The sequence below is a fragment of the Platalea leucorodia genome, assembly GCF_965183815.1.
Source record: "Platalea leucorodia genome assembly, chromosome: 2".
Taxonomy (NCBI): Eukaryota; Metazoa; Chordata; class Aves; order Pelecaniformes; family Threskiornithidae; genus Platalea; species Platalea leucorodia.
Window position 1 is genome coordinate 98,356,522 of NC_138824.1, and position 18,359 is coordinate 98,374,880.

The 18,359-nt window shown below is 42.4% G+C and overlaps 1 protein-coding gene across 1 annotated transcript in view; it reads right to left on the reverse strand.

Annotated features, from left to right (window-relative positions):
* IGSF5 (immunoglobulin superfamily member 5) overlaps positions 1 to 17,046 on the reverse strand; it is a gene marked incomplete at both ends in the record, with an annotated part of 30,012 nt that extends 12,966 nt beyond the window's left edge. Inside the window, 5 exons of the mRNA XM_082303980.1 lie at positions 1,133 to 1,157; positions 1,767 to 1,898; positions 7,018 to 7,326; positions 8,368 to 8,688; positions 16,989 to 17,046. Of these exons, the coding sequence (XP_082160106.1) occupies positions 1,133 to 1,157; positions 1,767 to 1,898; positions 7,018 to 7,326; positions 8,368 to 8,688; positions 16,989 to 17,046 (845 nt within the window). The remainder of the gene's footprint in view (positions 1 to 1,132; positions 1,158 to 1,766; positions 1,899 to 7,017; positions 7,327 to 8,367; positions 8,689 to 16,988) is intronic.
* Between the last annotated feature and the right edge of the window lie 1,313 nt (positions 17,047 to 18,359).

The following is an 18,359-nucleotide window of genomic DNA, read 5'->3' on the forward strand; positions in this document are numbered from 1 at the left end:
TCCAAGCAAAAAGGCTTTGTAGCACTTTGTTCACAGCAAAACTGATGCACAAGTGGTACCTGCTTTTGGCCTCCCATTCCCTGCTGATTTAGTCCTGCTCTATTTATATAGCTGCACTTGGTAAAATGATCAATTCAACATCGCAAACTAAGAAATCACATGGACGTTTACTGGTATGGCATGGCATGGTACTGGTTTGGCATAATTAGCATCATTTCCTCAGGAGAAAGTAGTGCTTACCTAATTTCCTTATTTTGTTTTGCATCAATAAAATGCTGCATAAATGGAAATCTGTCAACAGGCCTTCACAAAATTTCCCCACAAGAGGCCGTTTATGAAGCTAGGTACTACTGAAGCGCGAGGCAAAGTGATGTAACGTTTTTTAAACTCATTAAGAGATGGGGAGTTAAAAGCCCCGCAAGCCTAGGCAGCGTATGAATTTACAATGCTCCCTAGAAGCTTAGAAAAAATAACTCCAAATAGCACCACTGACGGGTCTGTCACAGCCGCACTGGTGCCGATAAATAGGATCTTAATGCTGATAACCATCAGCTCATGATTTCTAAGGTTTTCCAACTCGATGCAATAATGTACCAACAGCTTTGTATTCAAGTGCGTCTGATAATCACTTGATTAAGTGTTGACACTCATCATCGGGGCAGCCTTATTTATTTAATTAATTTTTTATCAGTCGAACGCTAACGACCCTTAAAAGAGCCGGGGGGACGGGCTAATTTGCCTGCCAATCTATCCCAATTAGCTGGCGGCAAGGCTGCTTCTGGCCGGGAGGTCCGGGTCCCCCCGCCCCGCCGCGGCAGCCCCGGCAGAGCCGCTGGGCTCGCAGTGACCCCCTGTGGCGGCGCGGGCAATCGCCGGCACCCTGCAGGTAGCCAGGGGTATAGGCAGTTCTTAAGTCTTTGCTTTGCCCGTCAGCTTCAGGAGGAGTGTATTTTTCCGTTTGTGATGTCTGTGCTTGCTGAATCGGAGAGGCAGCGTTTGCAGGATTTTGATTCTTTTCACCCAGTTTATCGTGGGAAGAGAGTTCACAGCCTGCTGCCGGCTGTGGCCCTTGCTGCGACAGCCTGAAAGAGTTCAGTTAAAAGGAAAAATTCTCCCACCTCATCAAACTTACCTTATTTCATTTTGATATGTAGATCCTAAGAAAGAAAGAAGGAAAAAAAAAAAAGAAAGGAAAAATTCTCCCACCTCATCAAACTTACCTTATTTCATTTTGATACGTAGATCCTAAGAAAGAAAGAAGGAAAAAAAAAAAAAAAAAAAGGCAATGTGTTTAAAATGCAGGAAACTAAAATGTGACCTACTACAGAGCTCCTCTTAGAGCATGCACTGTGTTCCAGCTACCACAGGGGCATCTCTCCTCCCTATTTACAAAATTGTGCAACGTCCCTGCAGAACAGCTTAGACAGAAATTGGAAATTAGGCACACAGCACTGAAGGTGTGCTTCAACAAAGAACCTCAGCATAGGAACTAAACGTCATTGAAAGGTAACATATTCCTGAAAAACACGACCCCCTTGCAGTTAATGTGAATGGCTGACACTGATTGCTTTGGAACCAATTTATAAGAGAAAGAGCAAGTTGAAAATAAGGAGCATCTTAACTGGGTCATGGTTAAGAGCAGGATCTGTCTGCTCACACTTCTGCTTACAGGTTTTTGCACAGCACCAGAGCTGACACAACTAGGAGATTTATATCTAATTGAAGATATTTTTTAATGTATAGACCAATTATGAACGTCCACTTACGTTTCTTCTTTAGGCAGCAGCAGCGTACAACAACCACAATAATAATGATCAGAAGAATAATACCAACAAATGAAAGCACAACTGCAAGTACAATAACACGCGTGCTTCCGTTGTCTTCACTGTAATCATTTTCTGTTAAATTAAACGGAGAAACATTGTACCATCAGAGCCTCAAAACATCCTTTTCAGAATATTTACCTTTTCTGTGAGAAGATATTAACTGCTTGTTGATTATTTAACAAGGGGTCTATTTTCCAAATGACAGACTCTGTATTTATGGATGGTGCCCAAGAATTTAATGTTTCCAAATGCAAGTTCTTTATTGCAATTGTAACTTTTCCCACAGCTACTTCTCTTCTGAAAAAGACAGGCTTGCAATTTTCCAACCTAATCTTTATTTTGTAGATATGCTGGGCCTCCCAACATCCTTTGGAGGCATTTGGGGTTGGGGAGAGGGGTTAAAATTCAATTTAAGGTGTCTACTGCAGATACTATGCGTCTTGCCTAGCTGCTGTTGTCAGCGGAGAGAAAATAGGTATTTTGGGTTACAATTCATTTGGCCAAATATGTACGTGTCCCTTTGGATAAGATGAACAGCTCTGAAGAAGTGTCCATTTCTCTCCACAGACCACAGCGATAGTCTTAGGTGACTAGTACAGATGGAGATCTCTAGCCTGTAGATATGATTTTCTCATGAATCTCATCTTGGGCTTTCTGTCACTGATTTCAGCAGGTGTTTGATTTTGGGACATGCTTGGTAGGGAATCTGTTATCCACTTAAAGAGCAGCGAAGAGCAAAACCTGTAACGAGTAGCACCATTTGGGAATATGCAGCTACTAATCCATCTTCACTACTGACATTTCTCACAACATTAACTTATTCTTTTGTCTTTGCTGTAATCTACAGAGTTAAATGAGGTAATTTCAAGATAATTCAGTATCTTGCTGAAATCGGTTGTTATGACCAGTTTCCCTACAGAGCCCCCAAGTGCACAGAATTTTAAAAATACCCTGTGTTTCTCACACTGCTGGATACACAAGGAAGATGTCGGTTCTGATTGTCACATCATCCTGCCCTTTCGTTTTGACCATATATTTCAGAAGCATCTCTAATTTGGCTACCCTTTGAAAAGCAGCTCCAAAGTCATTTTGGCAGCTGTTTAGAAACAAACTTCCAATCCAAATTACAGGTGAGAGACACATCCAAACTTGACAAAACCCATTCTGTTGCACTGGGTTTATGATTGTCATTTCCTCATTAGAGGTCCCAGTTAACGACTGCGTGGCTACATTTAGCTGACAGCCTCCGGAAAAGGTACCGCAGCAATGCAGGTGACTGGTAGCTGCACAGTGTCAGGGCTATGCCCCTGATGTGTGAACCAGAGTATCTGCTGGTTTACCTATGGCAGAGAATAAAGAAGTAAATCCTTTCTATCTACAAATTTGCCAGGGCATATGTTTGGGGTTTGGAGATTTCAGACTGCAAAGATACAGGACCAGAGCCTCCTACGAGTCTTGAACCTCTGTTAGGAGTCTGCATTCTCCAAAGGTCAGGTCATTATGCTTAAGCAATTCGTTCCAGCCTTCTCTAATCCTAATGCTCAATCAGCATGTTTTGAATTTCTTCTGATTATTAGAGAAAACAAGCACTCAGTAACCTGCAAACTAGTAGTTATTTCTGTAGGTTGTAATCAATTGTGATTACAATTGATGATAAACATGTTCATAATATTTTTATCTAGAAGTGCTGCAGCAAATATCTATATTTTGTCATATTTTCTTCCATAAAGCATGCCACAGGGATTTCAAGATGCCTAAAATATGAAAGACAGCTATTTAGCTATAGGGGAAAGCTTAACCTTAGTGTGAAGGGAGGAACTAAACACACCTGCACTGGCCCATACCTCCAGGCTGGCTGCCACACCAAGGTATTTTCGCCCCTGTCAGGTTCTGGTTACATGCCAAAAGAGGATCTACAGAGCTGAAGAGAGAAGGACCAGATACAACAGAAACACTCCCGGCTCTTCAGCATTGTAGTTTCTCCCCTGTTTTGGAGGATCCAGAAACAAAATGGAGCTGGGACCAGCAGGTATGAATGCAGGAGCTGCCAGCTTAACACGCAAGTAGGGGTGCAAGAGAGGGGCCCTAAGGCAGGAGGGCATTAAATCCCTTTTAGCCCCATTAGTAAATCCACACCAAGTTCCATGAGGTGCTTAGTGTGGATGAAGCCACTTCCTCATTCTATAGGGCCCATCCTTTGCTGCTATCCCGACCACTGGCTCCTCCCAAAGCTGCCCAAAAATTTACTTGGGCAAAGTATCTGCAGAAAAGGGGATTTTCCCTGGCACATGCTGGTAATCAAGGAGAAATGAGAGACTGGAAAAGCTGTACATCACTTCTTGGACACTTTGGAGCTTTCTGACTAACTTAAAAAGCAAAGGAAGATCAGGCTCAGGGCAGATGCCCTGTCTTCATCTTCTACAGGTCAAAGACCACATGAAGTCAACACTGATGCCAGAGACCTTGGGCCCAGCTAAGGGACTCTGCCATGGACCCCATTTCCCAATAGCAGCTCTGTGAATGCATCTGCCGGGATAACTCCATAGGAGTTCCCAAATCCGGGGCTCAGCCAAACACCACTGTGAGTGAGGTACCTCTGGAGGAGAAGTGACTGACATAAAAATGCATCACCTTGTATGGAAAGATTGGAGATTATGGCTGATCTAGAGATGCAAGAAGGCAGGACATTTGTTGACCAGGAGATGGCTGGCTGAAGAGGGCTCAGATTTTTGGTTGCAGTTCTTGTGAATGGACAGGTATTGCTTGTGAGGAACATGGAGGAATTTAATTCCTCAAGCTTTTAAGTGAAGGCTGAAATTGATATTACAGTAGTTTTGGGAAGGACTCCTTAGGTGTTTGAAGCTAGTCGTAGTCTTTCCTGACAACAGCTAGCTAAGGTTGAGTCTGTATATGAAAAGTCAGACAAGCTCTGAGATTTCAAGTGTGATATACACATTACATATCTTCCTCTGCCCTAAATGCCATGTCTTTATTTCATTCTAATAATTTAAAGACTTCATATTCTCATATTCTGACAAATTTTGAGTGTCTGCTGCTGCACAATGATTCTTCCAAAGAGAAATGAATGATGGTCCTCTACAATCACTAATTATATCCCAATTGTGCTTCATGACATCTGTTTTTCTCCTCTTCTGATTTACAACGAGTAGCTATGGAAACTGAGGGTGGATACCTCAGTACTTCACAAATGAGTAGGCAGGGGAATTTATTAATTTCCTCAGGATAGTTCTGTTTTGCTTAGTCAGTAATTAGAAGCAATCTGACTACAAAAAAGTCACATTAAGAATAGTGAAATGACCTTTTTCAACTGCACTGCAAAGCAAGTACTTCTGAAAAAGGCTTGCTAATAATGACTCATACTTAAAATAAAAGTTACAGTTACTCAACCTCCTCAGTTGTTTATATGTCGAAACTTCTATACCAAACCCCTCATCAATCCACTATAAGCATGTCTTTGTACATGCTGTGTTCAGCCATTACAGAAGAAGAATCAGTTCGCCAAGAGAAGCTGTCAGCATGATTATAAGTTCACAACGCTCACCACATCATGAAAAGGAATGTAGATTCGAGGCCTTACTCTGTACAGAAGACAGCTGGGGATGCACAGACCCACCACAAAAAAATTCTATATAACCTATGTATTTCCTGTACCACAGGATAAGGCTAATAAAAGGGATGTCACTGTAGGGAGGACTATCTCACCGTAGGTGGCAGTGTACCTATATCCAGCATCCTCAGCTCCCTGCCATGCAATTAGTGCTTCAAGTTGAGTTGGTCTTGAGACTCCTCTACCTTACAGTTGAGACACTTGGCTAGTCCCAACAGAGAAATTGTCTTGTATTGTCTCCCTTGTCTGCACTAAACACTGCTAACCCACAGGGAGATACTTCCTCTTACTTGCTCTTATTGTGTTATGGTTTGGAAAAGAAAAACATTTTTCATAGGATTCTCTCAGATTATGAGGCAGATCTGTAGTGATAGTCCCACTTGGTTTGTCCCACACTGGCAGCACAGAGCAGATAAAATCACCCTTTTTCTGATAAACCTCCTAATACTGTGAATGTGTTAAATTATGGAATTTATTTTCATAGGATATCAGTGAGGCCAAAGATTAGCAGCATTACAAAAAATGCTGACAACGTTAGTGAAAATATTTAGGGTCTATCAAAGGTCTAACTGTTCTCGAGAGATTTGCTCAACATCCATGCTTGGATTAAAGTGACCTTGAATTTCCTTAAATAAAAGGCAATAAAAAACAACCAAATGCACTATCTAAAGAATCCCACATATGTTGCTACAGGACAAATTTTACTTTCCTCTAAGACACGAAAGAGACCAGGAAGAGGAAAGCAGGCCCAATGGCTCTTTGATCTAAGTAGACTTTTAGATATGCAGCTTCTCTTGATGATGTGATTCTTGCTCTGTAATGGGTGAATACACCATGTACAAAAGACATTCTTACAGTAGATTGATGATAGGCATACAGTATAGAAATTCCTACATATAAATGCTACCATCTGCAATTAGGTGCCAGCCTCAGTGCAGCTCTGGGGATGTCACCACCTTACTACAACAGCTCCATCACATCTGATCACAGCTCACATGGACAATTTTCTATTTGCATCTGAAGTGCTAGTACAGAATCTATTCTGGGTTGTGTGTGGAAACTGGAAGTAAAATCCAGGGCTTTTTCCCAAGTCAATGGTAAAACTGGTATTGAATACTATGGAGAACAATTTCACCTGAGGGTTTGGCTTTGAGTAAATGAGGTCTAACAAATTATGTTCATATGGCAGGCATGGTCTAATCAAAGATATTTAACATCTAAATTCATTAGAGGTTTACTCGGTCAAGGAGCAAAGGCTGGTTTTCTTAGCAGTGGATCCACAGTAGGAGTGGCAGATCTACTGCTTCGTTTGCCTTACTCAGTCCTAAGCTGGACTTTGTGGTTCATAAGACTTGTACCAGTCCTCTCCCATATGTGAATTTAACCCTGTGTATCAGGTTATGACTATCGGGTCTTAATTCTATCACCGTTGTATATCTATCTCGTAATATTTCATTTGCAAATGAAAAAAAAAGACTTTTCAAAATAAAACAAAGCAAAACAAAACAAAAAGCACAGTTCTGAGAAAACAGTATAGGCAAAGTACAATGAACGTTCACTTACCTGTAGTAGAGTTGACAAAAACAACAGTTACAGTTGCATTCTGAGGGTTAGGGAGTGCTTCTATGTCAGCTAAACAAGCCAAAATCTCAGTGTCCGTCGGAGTCAAAGTTAGGATGCTCAGGGCATTGTGGAGGTCATTAGATCCTTGACTTTGCTGGGTAACATACCTCGACTTATCAATGAAAGAATCATTTGTCATCCAGGTAATATCTGGAGCTGGAGCCCATCCTAAGGCTTCACAAACAATTTCAACTGTTTGGTTCTCTTTTACTGTTAGGGTGCTATTTTTGATGAATAAAGATCCATTAACTGTAGGAGGGAAAAGATGTTTTGTTCCTTCAGAATATTTGGCTGCATTGCTTTCCTGCTGATAGCTTTAAATCTTATCTTGCTACCCAGAATTAGCTATGCCTTGAGACATGAATTTTAAAACAATCATTATTAACACAGATATACCATACGCATGATATAAACATGCAGATATTGCAACTTCCTGGACACATTGTCCAGTATGTCTAAAGCACAAGTCTCCGCTTTCAGTACCCTTCCAATAAAAAGCAGGAAATTATACTTTTTAGCCATCCTGATGTATTTCCAGCTGAAGGACAACATAACGAAATAACAGTGTTTCTCTCTCAATTTTAAGTATGCTTGGGTTTTATCAGGAAAGGTTTAGAGGTAGATGATGAGATGTTCTCATTTCATGAAGCATCTCTGACAAATGCATAGTGTCTGGTGGTTAGATCTTGCTTGAATGGCTGCACTCTGTCACTACCGATGCTTCAGAGAGGATGAAGAGGTCTCATACAGAGGGGCTTGATACACAGGAACTTTTTGTTCCTTGGAAATGGTAGCTTGCAGCAGCAATCATATGAAGAGTATCGCCTTGTGTCAAGGGCTTTACTTCTACATGCCATTAAATAAAACTCAAATAAGCTGGATACAGACTGATTCCTGAGTCAGAAATCAGGAGGGAGATCTGCCCTAAAGACAGCAGAAGGTTCCTATACAAAGATGTGCATATGGGGTAATCCATGCTGTTTATAGCCAAAAGATCATTTTTGACAACTGCTGGTGGGCCTGATATAGCCTTCAGGCACTTTAATGCAATCCAATAAAGAATAAGAGATGTAACAGGAAAAAACAAGGGCAGTTCAAACCTTTGTTAATGGCACTCTGAATGTGACTCTGAAACTTGCTTTGACTGTAAAATTAAGAAAAGGAGGACAGGAGGCAAAGGATGGTAAATGAGAGCATGTACTCCTTCGCAGGAATAATTTGGGCAATCCATCAGAGGATTCCTTTAAGTGCAGTATAATAAAATAGCTTTCTATTGATGGCTACACGCACCTTGAACAGAAAGAAATGCAAAGCTGCTCTGACCAGGTTGCTGGATGCTGCATTCAATTTTTCCAGAGTCACTCAGCTGTGTGTTGTGGATGATGAGCTCCGAGGTAAACCCATCGCTAGTGGTATAATTTTGAGAGGTGTAACGGTCTAATGTTTCAACAGCTCCTTGAGAACTGAGGACAGTGAGGACAGGATTTCCATTGGACAACCACATGAGAATCAGCCATCCTACTGACACAGTGCAATTAAAGCGGGCTTCTGAACCAGCGAGGACTGTTGCATTAGTAGGGCCATTTATAATAGAGTAACAAAAGCCAAGACCTGGAAGCAAGAAAAAAGCACAGTCTGTAAATACATATACAACACCACCACCAAAGGCCTTTGACTTAATTTTTACTGCCAGCAATTTAAGGCTAAAAAGCCAGGTTCCCTGGTTCAAATAGGATTATTCACTAGGAGCACTGGGGTATTAAGCACTTTTAGTCATTTGTCAGGAAAGGCTATTGATTGAGCTGAGCTGGCACTTCACCTCTGACAGTGGTCAGTACCTGATACTTTCAGGAAAAGATTATTGTCTCTTTTTCTATAATGCTTGTCAGTAAGTAGTCAAAAGATACATATGGTGAATTGAAATTGCAACTGAGTAATGTTAATCCCACAGCAGTAAACAGTAGTCAAATGCTACATTGTTATAATGGATCCCCAAGCCAATCATTACAAACCCAAGAAGTACAGGTTTATATAGATTAAAAGATCTTAACCAGTTCAGAGATGGAGATGTATAATCTAATTGCCAGCAGTGTGCCCAGGTGGCCAAGAAGGCTAATAGCTTCCTGGCTTGTATCAGAACTAGTGTGGCCAGCAGGACCAGGGAGGTGATAGTGCCCCTGTACTCGGCACTGGTGAGGCCGCACCTCGAGTACTGTGTTCAGTTTTGGGCCCCTCACTACAAGAAGGACATCGAGGTGCTGGAGCGTGTCCAGAGAAGGGCAACGAAGCTGGTGAAGGGTCTGGAGCACAAGTCGTATGGGGAGCAGCTGAGGGAGCTGGGGTTGTTTAGCCTGGAGAAGAGGAGGCTGAGGGGAGACCTTATTGCTCTCTACAACTACCTGAAAGGAGGTTGTAGCGAGGTGGGGGTCGGTCTCTTCTCTCTAGTAACGAGTGATAGGATGAGAGGAAACGGCCTCAAGCTGCACCAGGGGAAGTTTAGGTTGGATATTAGGAAAAAACTTCTTCACCGAAAGGGCAGTCAGGCACTGGAACAGGCTGCCCAGGGAAGCGGTTGAGTCTCCATCCCTGGAGGTATTTAAAAGACCGGTAGACATGGTGCTTGAGGACATGGTTTAGTGGTGGACTTGGCAGTGCTAGGTTAACGGTTGGACTTGATGATTTTAAGGGTCTTTTCCAACCTTAACAATTCTATGAGTCTATGATAATCTTTCAGGTCCAGTTTAGATTAAATGGTTTTCTTTAAAGATGCGTTTGATTTTTGGTCTCTCCTCCTCCTGCTCCAATTTCACCTAACTTTCTCTTTTCAGTGATTCACTAAAAAGCTGACTTAACATTTTGCTGAATGAAAAAGTTCCACTTTTAAATTGGAGAATACATGAGTTCTCTGGACTTTAAATAAATAAAGGAGTAGGCAACTAGTCCCTTTTCCATGCTTCAGATTGCCACTGATTTTTTTCAGCCCCAGCATATATCCTTCCATGCTCTTTCCCCTATTCATCTGCCTCTTCCCTCATTTCTCATGCATGCATCACATATGTCCTTGCCCACCTTCTCAGGCTTTCTGTTAGCCAGAGCTGCTGTAATTCATGAGTTTTTCTCCTTAAAAGGTAGTATGAATTTTGGCTACTACTTTTCAGAACTGAAACCTCATTTCTAATGAAGGCATTCTGTTTTCCTTTCCTCCTCAACAGACCCAGGGCCTCCTGTTGCCCTCAGAGGAATGAACATGCAGCTGTTGCCCAGGCAGACGGTAGATCCCCTGCACGTGGGAAGGCAGAAGCGCTTGATTCTACCAAGCAGAAAGTGAAGGAAGGATGAAGGCAGAGACGTTTTTTTCAAAGCAGCAGCTGTGACTTCAGTCCCTGAAATAGTGAGGGGAAATAGTTGCTATTTTGAAGGCGTGCAAATCTTAAAGTATTTCTCAGAGACAGAACATCATATACCCTAGTCTTCATGAGGGACAAAACTTCAAACTCTAAGAACAACCCAGCTTATTTAGTTGATGTCTTAGGGAACAGGACCTGAGAGAGCAGTCTTGTGTGAAATTAGGAACCTCCTTGTCTGAGTCTTTGTTCCTTGTGAGTCCCTTTGGATTTTGGCTCAGTTCCCCAAAGCAAGATATCTCCATGTCCAGTAGAGCAAAGGCAGGGGTACTATCGATGCCTTTCAAGGAGGAGTAGCTGACCAAATGGCCATAGAGTAATTCAAGTTGGAAGTGACCTCAGGAGGTCTCCAATCCAGCCCCCCTGATAAAGCAGGATCAGTTCTGAGGTTGGACCTGGTTGCTCACAGCTTTATCCTGTCAGGACTTGAAAACCTCTAAGGATGGAGACAGTACAGCTTCTATGGACAACCTGCTCCACTGCTTGACTGTCCTCATGGGGAAGAAGCTTTTCCTTTTGTCCACTCTGAACCTCTTTTCTTTCAACATATGCCTGTTGTCTCTTGTCCTGGCTCCATTTTCTTGACAACTTCCTTGCAGGTACTGGCAAGCTGCCGTTAGAGACCCCGCCGCCGTCTCTTTTTCAGGCTGAACAAGCTCTGCTCCGTCAGCTGCACCTCACTGTGACAGAGTTGCTCTTTGATGGGGGCATTGAAAGGTTTCAGTGGCAAGGGACCTCAGGAAATCTCTAGTCCAACTCTCTGCTCCAAGCAGAGCTAACTTCACCATTAGGCCATTTGCACAGGGCCTTGTCAAGTCAAATTTTGAATATCTCCAAGGATGGAGATTTCACAAGCTCTCTGCAGACCAAGCAGTCCTGCCAGTAAGATCTACCTCACCAGTGAGTTCCTCATCACTTACTGGGAAACATTCGTGCTAAGCACCAGGACTGCCAGTGCTACCCCTAACGATTCAGGCTGCAGTCTGCATAATTACAGCAATTAGATACTACAGTCCATAGCAGTCTAATTAAAACCCCGTGTCTGCAAATTTGGCCTGAGCATAAGTGTTCAATTATTTTCCAGGAGAAAGAAAGTCTGGAATGGCCATCACTCCCTTGCTAAGAGTATGCAGGGCAATGAAGTGATTTTTAAAGGTTTCATTCAACCCAGGTTTTGTATATTTTAGGTAGCTTATTCATTAATTGATTAATTATAAGTTATTGAAAAATTCATTTTTCAGTCAATAGCTGCCACGAGTAGGGGAGAATATGCTGTATTGTTACACACAAAAGACATGTTTGATAGTTGTACAAATAGAAACAGAGCCCAATCTCTGCTACAGCATTGCAACCAGAGCCTCAGTGAACGCACCCAGGGCATAGGGTCTGTAATCTCATTGCTCCAGTGTCAACATCATTTTCAAATTCTCAGCTCACATTTAATCCTAGCCAGTGTATATCTAACCAGGTTTGTGCCAAGAATTGTTCTTTAATATAAATAGCTCCTCTCTTTCCTCCCACCCGCTGCATGTATTTACAGACAAGAGCCTTTTCATTCTTTGTTTTGCAGGATTATACAAACCTAGCTCTCCCTGGTTCTTTTTATGACTGACTCTGAGTTCTCTCCTGTTTACAAAAACCTTTACAAAAATTTTCCACCTTCCTGGGTTATGTTACCTCTGCCATGCACCTCATTCTCCAAAGTATATCTGTGTGTGAGCAATAAAACATTAAATGAAAAGCAAACTTCGCTTCCACTGATAGTTAATAAAACCAGATAAGATACAGTAAAGCATGTTTCTGTTCAACATAAATGGCTCGTTTTTTCCAGTAGCATTTATTCAAAGCTCTCTTCAGACTTGTGAAGGTGAACTGAAATGCTTTAAAACATGAAACAGCTTGAAGACAAACTCAGCAATCAAATCTATGTGCATACCTTAATACATTGCTTTATAAACAGTTAACCCAACAAAATGTCTAAAAGCCATTTCCTCTCTTTTCTATTTGTCACTTTCTGAATGTTAGGGACATTCATCCAGTTGTCATTATTCCTATTCATAACTTATATTACTAGGGTTGAGACACTGTCCTAAGCTCAAACATGTCTTTGCATTATCTATTTTTTCTTGAGTCCTGTTGTAGCCAGCCTTTACAATACTACTCCCTGTACATCTATGGTGTCTATAACATGTTCATGTGCTGAGTTTTTTGATTTTTACACTTTGTTTTAATTCTTCCTGACTGGCTGAAGTGGACATAAACAGCTACCATGATGATAGACACAGCCATGAACAAACTTCCTTAGAGTTAACACCAAAATGCATTTAGTTGCTCATGAAACAGGAGCTGCAGTACTTATCCACACTGCTCCTCTTAATGCAGACTGATCTCTGTACATTTGTAATTTATTTCCATGCCTGTGCAAACACTTCACTTTCTTAAGGAGCCATGGTTTGCCATGGCTCTGAATAAATGATGTGACTTTCAGTACACTGATAGCTGTTAATTAATCATTTGCTATGAGATCATGTCTGTGAGTTCCATTATAGTCTTGAAATTTATCCTTAAACATGAATAATCAGTGATCATCCGCTCTAAAAATACATGGCTAATATTGCTTTTGTTTTCTTCAGACAATCAGGACGGTATAGGCAGGTAGGGATGAGTTATTCCTTCATTTATGTAATATAATAATTTTTTATCAGTCCATAGGCATGGTAGGATCTATATCTTCTTCCACCAACCGTACCTGCTGGAGCAATAGATGGTCTTTCACTGACTTCTGTGAGCTAGGGAACAGGTCCGTAAGCCTGGTATGGGGATCCTATGGGTGGCAGGAGGACTAAGGAGTGGGGCATAGCTCAACCTTGCCTCCATTTAGATCTCAGTAAAGCCCCAGCACAACCAAAAAAGGAGCTTCATGAGCCTCTCCACCTGCTGCCAAAACATTTTTGGTGGTTTTAACTTTGCCTCTTTATCTTTTTGCTTTTATTTTTTTATTCTGCAACAGCACATGGAGTCCTGAACCAACAGTGCGTTCCATTGTCCAACCCATGTACAAACACTGATAAAGTAACTCATGTAAGGTCAAAGAGGACATTCATGACAGAAATGGGACCTAAAGCCAGTTACCAGTGCTTTAAGCCAGTGCTGTAAGTCCTTTTGCTGGGCCTTGTTTCTTGCACTAAGAAGAAAATTTTAGTGCTAGTTTTATTTACATACTGCTTAAAAAATACCTTGTAGATGGTTGCTTTTAGACAAATTAAGGCCTCAGGCTAGATTGTCATTGCACTTTACAGGAATTACATGTTCAGCTCTTAACAGCTGGTTTAACATCTGCTTCCACACACACAACCAATGAGAAATCCCACTCAGGCAAATATCATCTTTGCAATAGGGAAATGTTAGGCTGTCTTCATAATATTGCGTTACCCCTTGATTTTTGAAGAACAAAGCTGAGTTAGGACACCTTCTTTGAGGCAAGTCATTAAATGTTTATAAAGCAGTCACCAGTGATGAAAGTTTGCTTAAACTGATAAGTATTTATGGTATTTCTGTTGCTCAGTCCTTCCCAACACCATGCAGAGTATATGCCAACTCTGTTACGAGCTGTTTATTCCCTCCTTTGTCACACAAATTTGCTGTCACATCCCTGGGGGTTTTGAAGAAACAAAAGTGCATTTCCTTCCCTGGATGACGCCTGCACTGAGGGAACCTCTTTGGCCAAAGAACTGCCCTTGCCCTTCGTCACCAATGTTTTTTCTTCCCCGCTTGAACTAACTCTAAAGGACCACTTTTTCATGCTGAAGGTTTCAGCAACAAGGGCATCGAGACGTGGCTACCTTCCTTTCCTTCCCTCCTCTCCTCTGCTGACTCTGTCTTTCTTCTTTTATAAGTGACCTATTTGGGTGCAGTGCAGTGAAGGACAATATGGACATTTTTTACATAACGATTCCTTTTTTTTCAGCCTCATTATCATATTTCAGAATAATCTCTCCATCTATACCTGTATTGCTGTTCAATAAACCCTGCCTTTTATCCTTCAGATTTTGTGTCTATTCTCTGTCTTCCTCCCTTCGTTCTCTGCTACTTCTGTTTGGATTTCTACATTTTTTCCTTCCAGTCTGTTTTAAATTCCTTTTTCTTTTCACTCTTTCTTTAGTCTCTTGTTCACCACACCTTGTCTTTCTGCCTTCCCTGCCTCATTGCTGGCCCACTGCTCCAGCAACAGCTCTGCAATAAATTGGTTTGGATTTGGTAAGATTATTCTTCAGCACATCTCAAGTTTATTTCAAAAACCAACAACCCTGAAGCTGAGCTTTTTGAAAACCAGAATTCCCACCCACCTGCATACAAACCTCTCTGCAGCCCCAAGTGTGTCTTCCCATCTCTTCTCTTACTCACTGTGTGACAGCTGTTCCTTGCAGCCTCTCCTGGCTCTGCTGCTGGACTACTCCTCCTCTCCTCCTGCACTGCCTCTTGCCTCTAGTGCTGAGGGTCCCCAGGCTGGGAGCACCGCAGCAGCACCACCACCAACATCCTGGCAGGATGCTGGGACCCTGCACATTCAGCCCTGTGGTCTGCAATGCTGTTGCTGGCAAAAGGCATGCTGTGCCCATCCATGGGGACGCTCAACCTGGCTGTGCCAGGCAGCCATCTCGGCAGCCTAGCCACACCACCCAGCCTTGTGACTCCTGATATCCTGAGAGCAGCGATACTTCTTTCCAGAGCAACACCTGACTCTCCACAATACACTTTTTCTCTCTGCTTTGGGGTGTGCTTCCATGGCTGCCCCGCACAGTGTGGGCAACGCCTGCTACGCCAGTACAGCTTGCGGGTGAGGCAATAAAACACCCATTGCAGGAGTGCTTGACTAAAAGCATTAGTGAAGGGTAATAGAAATCCTCTAAAACATGTAGTACTCTGCTCTGGATGCTTAAGAAGACAGTGCAAGAAACAGAACAAATAAAAATGGAAACTTCCTTCTTATAACTTCTCAGTGTCCAAAAACAAGAGATCTAGGGACTTCTGGAGCCAATGATTGCATCTGCACCAATGGATCTACCCTCCATATATTTGTTTCTAGCTTTTTTTTAATTTGAGATCCCCCATATCCAGTGACCATGAGCTTTACTATTTAATTACATACTGTAAGGAAAAACACATTCTTTGGCTTGTCTTAAACCTTTTTTCTGATAGTTTTACTGGTTGCCACTAGTTCTTTTTGTTATGAGAAGTTATGAATAACCATTTCACCATTCACCTCCATATAATTAATTATTTTAATAAATCTTTACTATTTCTTCTTTTTCACAAGCAGAAAAATATCCCAGTGTAATGAAGGTGTCCTCATACCTTTGATTACCTCTGTCACACTTTATACCTTTCTCAGACTAATACATCCTTTTTTAAATGGAAGGGCTAACAAAACATCCAGTATTCAAGATATAAGTTTTCCGCAGATTTATATAATGCCAGGTTTCATTGTGTTTCCCTTGCTGAAGACACTAAGTGGTGAAATTTTCTCTTTTTCAGCAATTTACTCTCTTTACAAGATATTTATTATTTTTCCCCACTAGACATCTTCAGTTAAGTGATGCTTTGCATTGAATGTTTTCTGCTCCTTTATTGCTTACTCACTTGGCATCATGACATTTTTTGGCAAATCTTCCTAGTCTCTTTTTGGATTTGGCTGCCCTAAGTAATTCTGCACCACCTGCAAAGTCTGCCACCTCACAGTTCACTCCTCTTCACTAGGTTGTTTAAGAGCTTGTTGAATACCACACATCCCTCTGCAGCTCCACTGGGAACAACACTCTGCTCAGAAAACTCAGCATTTATTCCTGCATTGTGTTTCCTTTCACCAATTATTAAGCCATGACAATACCTTCCCTCTCATCCCACTTCAGCTCCCTCCTTTCAGAGCCTGTTAAAACCCCCCAGCTAGACTATAATAAAAAAAAAAAATCATCCTTGTCTCCCTTACCCAACTAGTCACTTTATATTCACATTTTCTTTAAAGCTCTGCCACCAAGATACCTTTTATCTGAATTCACTTCGAAACTCTGGCATGTGAAATGTAAATTGGAGGCAAACTAGAAAAATGATAATTTGCACATATTTCTGGAAGCAAAACCAGCTGCCGATATTGAGTTCTCTACAGATGCCCCCTCAAAAGCAGTCCCAAACAGACAGGAGGAAGATGAATGCAAGGAGAGGGAGAAATAAGTGGGACATCCCTGCTCAGTGGAAGTGAGAGAGGGCAGTCTCCTCATCTCCTCCCCACCCCATCCACGGCTCACTCTTGCATACTGAAGCCCACCTTAAGCCATCAGATCATTCAGGCTTGAAACGCAAACTTAACCATTTCAAACAGTTTAAATAATTCCCCTCTGGGACTGACTGTTCAATCTGATATCGACGGTAACTGCCATTCACAGGGCTTTAAAATTAGTTCACACATTTTGTCCGTTGTGGCTCATTTCACGGGTTATGAATGTGTCCTACCTGGTAGTGAGGCAGTTAAGATGAGAGGAATTAAAATGAGTTTCTGGAACCTCTCCATTGGAGCATTCTCTCCTGGTCCCTAATGCAGAAAGCCACCAGTGGTCACCGCATACTTGAGAAGACGCTGAAGGACAGAACTTATCAAGGAACTCGGTCATGAGCTGCTGCTTTGCGTCTTGTGATAAAATGTGACTTTATGTGACCTGTATTACCAACAAGGGGAGAAGATTAAATGAGGGAGGGTTTGGAAGGAGAGCAGTATCTTTTCTCAAAACAACAGTTTCAAAAGAAGTAGAGGAGCTTTCTTCAGCAGAGAAACCTCCTCCTGTGGTCGTTGCATCTCTCGTGCCCTTAGTCCCTCCTGGCTATTACAACACTACTGCTTCAGGATTGACTGTGTCAGGGGAGCTCCATCTGCATCATTAATCATGAGCAGCTGGGAAAAATAATTCTCTAAGCTGCTCGCAATTGCATGTGCATTGTGGGTGCGCCATCCGTGCCGCCAGCGGCGTCCTGGCAGACTAATGAACCCTGTGCTCCATCACTTACTGTTGTGCAGGGCAACTGCGCAGGGCACCAGCTGCTCCCCTGGGGTCAGAGGGGAGCAGACCTCCGTACAGAGGGGCTGTTACCCCCCCTCCGGAAACTGATGCCTCCTGCGCCAAGTAGCCTTCGGGAGAGGAAGTGGGAATATATCCCAATGCACCGCTACATCCAAAAAGTGTGTTTTGATGTTTTTTCTGTGTGCTTTACTCCAAAACTAGAATTCCTATTCATACATTTCCAGGCAGAGCCTGCCACCATCATTGCTGCTGCAGTCCCGTCAGGTCCTCACCACACACGGGCCACCGTGGCCAGGAGGAACAGCTAATGTCACCTGGCCTCTCTGTCCCACCTGCCTTGGGGCAAGGATGAGAAACGCCAAATCTCCTCCCAGCTCCCCAGACTGAGCACTCAGAAAGGCTGCTAATGCAAAGAGGGTCCCCAGAATTATTTCTCTGAACCAGAGAGTGCCTCTTACACCCCAAAATAAAACACCACCAGCTCTCCACCATGGTCAGATATAAGATACAGAGCTTGGGTGGGAGCCATCACCTTACTTCTGCATTTTCTGCTTTTCCAGCATTTGTGATTCACTCGTGTGATATTATTCTCCTCCCCCTCAAAATATGTGGGAGAGAGTTTGATTGCACTGCTTGGTTTACAAACTTCTCAGTTGGGAAATTGAAGCTTGCCTTCATGAAAGGGACACAGGACAGAGGATATGGTTTTTTGGCCAGTCAAAATTTCTTGTCAGGAAAGTGTTTTTTATTTCAGGGGTGTTCTTTGTGGCAGCTCTGTGCAATGCAGAAATATTAGTATCACCACAGA